This window comes from Penaeus japonicus, unplaced genomic scaffold (assembly GCF_977035675.1).
Source record: "Penaeus japonicus unplaced genomic scaffold, GWHDUDI00000001_assembly GWHDUDI00000015, whole genome shotgun sequence".
Lineage (NCBI taxonomy): Eukaryota > Metazoa > Arthropoda > Malacostraca > Decapoda > Penaeidae > Penaeus > Penaeus japonicus.
In genome coordinates this window covers 31,729,644-31,732,143 of record NW_028234417.1, presented here as the reverse complement: position 1 = coordinate 31,732,143, position 2,500 = coordinate 31,729,644, and the positions used below count along the sequence as shown (strand labels likewise).

Here is a 2,500-nt window from a genome sequence, read left to right as displayed (position 1 = left end):
TATAGTAGTATTGACTAATATAAAACATGACAATATAAATAAAACAATAAAAACACACACAAAGGCGACAAAACTCTTGTGTTATATTTACTACAACTAATAGCAGTAATGTGAACAATACAGATGACGATGATGGTGATGATGATGATAATGATAATAATGATGATTGATGATGATGATGATTGATTGATGATGATGATGATATTGGTGATTATGAAGAAGTTACTAGTGATAATGACGATGATGATGATGATTGATGATTGATAATGATGATAATGACGATGATAATATAGTAATAATGACGATGAGGATGATGATGACGATGATAATAATTATCATCCGATGATAATAATGATTATGTGATGATGATAATAATGATAATATGATAATGACAATGATGATCATACGATGAAACCTAAAAAGAAAGAAATACATAAAGCAAAACAAGAAACACAAGGCAAACGCATCTCTATTGCATAACATTTGGTAGTTTACACGCCTTCTCGCGGGCACAAGGTGATCATTACCTCGCCAAGGGATTGGAAGTAATGCCAGATCCTCTTCCCACACTCTTTATGATTATTTGATCCCTTGTTATGTGCAGTTCCCGAGTTTCCTCTCCGGTGTTACTCTCGGGAACAGATGGGAATTTCGTTCGTCTATAGTTTCTGAACTACCGAGGCAGTTCAGATATAAAAAATGGCATTCCAATCCTACATAGTGGATTTAACCATAACAATGACGATAATGCAGTGATGGTGGTGGTGATGGTAATGGTGGTGGTGGTGGTGGTGGTGGTGGTGGTGGTGGTGGTGGTGATGATGATGATGATGATGATGAGGAGGAGGAGGAGGAGCAAGAAGTGAAGAAAAATAGGGTCATAATGATAATTATAATGGTGAATAATAACTATGATTATGTATAATGATAATAATAATAATAATAACGATCACAATAAAACATCAATATTAATGAATATAATAATGATGACATCCAACATAACAACAATAGCTAAAACACCAACAATCATACAGACAATGATAAACATGAAGAACAATCATCACTATCATTACCACTTGCAGTATCAATATTGCTATTATTACCATAATCATTATCGCTATTATCATCACCATGAACATAATAACTGCTATCTCCATTAATGCCACTATTATCATCATTATCATTATTAAGATTATTATCACTATTATCATTATTCATTATTAAGATTATTATAGTTGTTATGATGATGATGATGAAAATGTCTGACGAAAGTAGTAAATATATATATATATATATATATATATATATATATTATAATATATATATATATATATGTATATTCATATATTTATATATATATATGTATATATATATATATATATATATATATATATATATATATGTATATATATATATATATATATATATATATATATATATATATATATATATATATATATATGCATATATATTAGTAAATAAAAAGATAATTTGGAGAATCATATTTTGATGTATCCGATCTAACTTTGCCCTTAATTAATGTACATCATATACTTTTCAGTAACTGGCTTACTTACTCCAGCTTCCTGTTTCTCTCTTGAACAGTTTGCGTAGCATCTCGACGAACTGCGAACACCTCTACCTCTGCATAGCCAATTGCAAACGAATCTCATGCGTAGCAATACAGGCGTAATAACAACGATGTCAGAAAAAATCAGGCAGGGGTTTCTTCTCCATCCAGTATCGATATGGATGTGCTATCTCCTGGTGGGAACTCAGATCTGTCTCTTCACCAATGAGGTTTTGTAGTTTTTTTTTGTTTTTTGTTTTTTTTTTTCGTCTCAACTCATCAGAAATAACCTCGCGGTTGACTTAATGCATCGGTTTTTGGTATCCGATGGCGCCATTCTCTGCTGGCGGAGAAAGACTGGTCACGGAAAATATAACTTTGGCATTTTAGTTTTCTTCCGTGCGTCTCTGGCACTTAATACTAAACAGTAATATGATGACGGATTTTAATTAATATGACGCGTCCTTAATTTCCAGATAATTAAATGCTCACAACACTTTTATGTGTAACACTTGGACGATGCACCCCCCTTCGACATTCATGGAATATTCCAATGTCTTGCGGATGGCAAAGTTACTACTATTTGCATACGGTTAGTATAGCGATACCAAGTAAATGTGAAGAGTTATTAACCTGCCATCCGCTGTCACTGCTATCGTTACAATGAGTGTGCTTCCTAAACAGAAGACATTTATCTAGTCACCTTATCAACGTCAGAGATGATAAAACGGGCTATTGACTTCAAAATAACCTTTATAGACACGTGTACCTCCCTCTCCCACACCCCCACAAGACCCACTCACTTTCTCAGACTATCGTTCCTCCTGCCCTTCCCTTCTTCCTTTCCCTTTCTCTTGCTATCTACCCTGTGTCGCAACTCTCCTTTCCCTTTCTCTTGCTACCCCACCCCCTTCCTCCTTTCCTTTCTAT

At 33.8% G+C, this 2,500-nt stretch overlaps 1 protein-coding gene across 2 annotated transcripts in view; it reads right to left on the bottom strand.

The window, feature by feature from the left end:
* LOC122255796 (high affinity cAMP-specific and IBMX-insensitive 3',5'-cyclic phosphodiesterase 8B) overlaps positions 1–2,500 on the bottom strand; it is a 131,681-nt gene that overhangs the window by 18,018 nt on the left and 111,163 nt on the right. Inside the window, exon 1 of one of the 2 annotated variants that reach the window (XM_086544778.1) lies at positions 1,578–2,328. The exons of the other annotated variant lie outside the window; for it this stretch is intronic. Within the exon in view, the coding sequence (XP_086400904.1) occupies positions 1,578–1,617 (40 nt within the window). The 5' untranslated portion in view covers positions 1,618–2,328. Of the gene's footprint in view, positions 1–1,577; positions 2,329–2,500 lie in introns of those variants that run through there. 2 annotated transcript variants of the gene reach the window in all.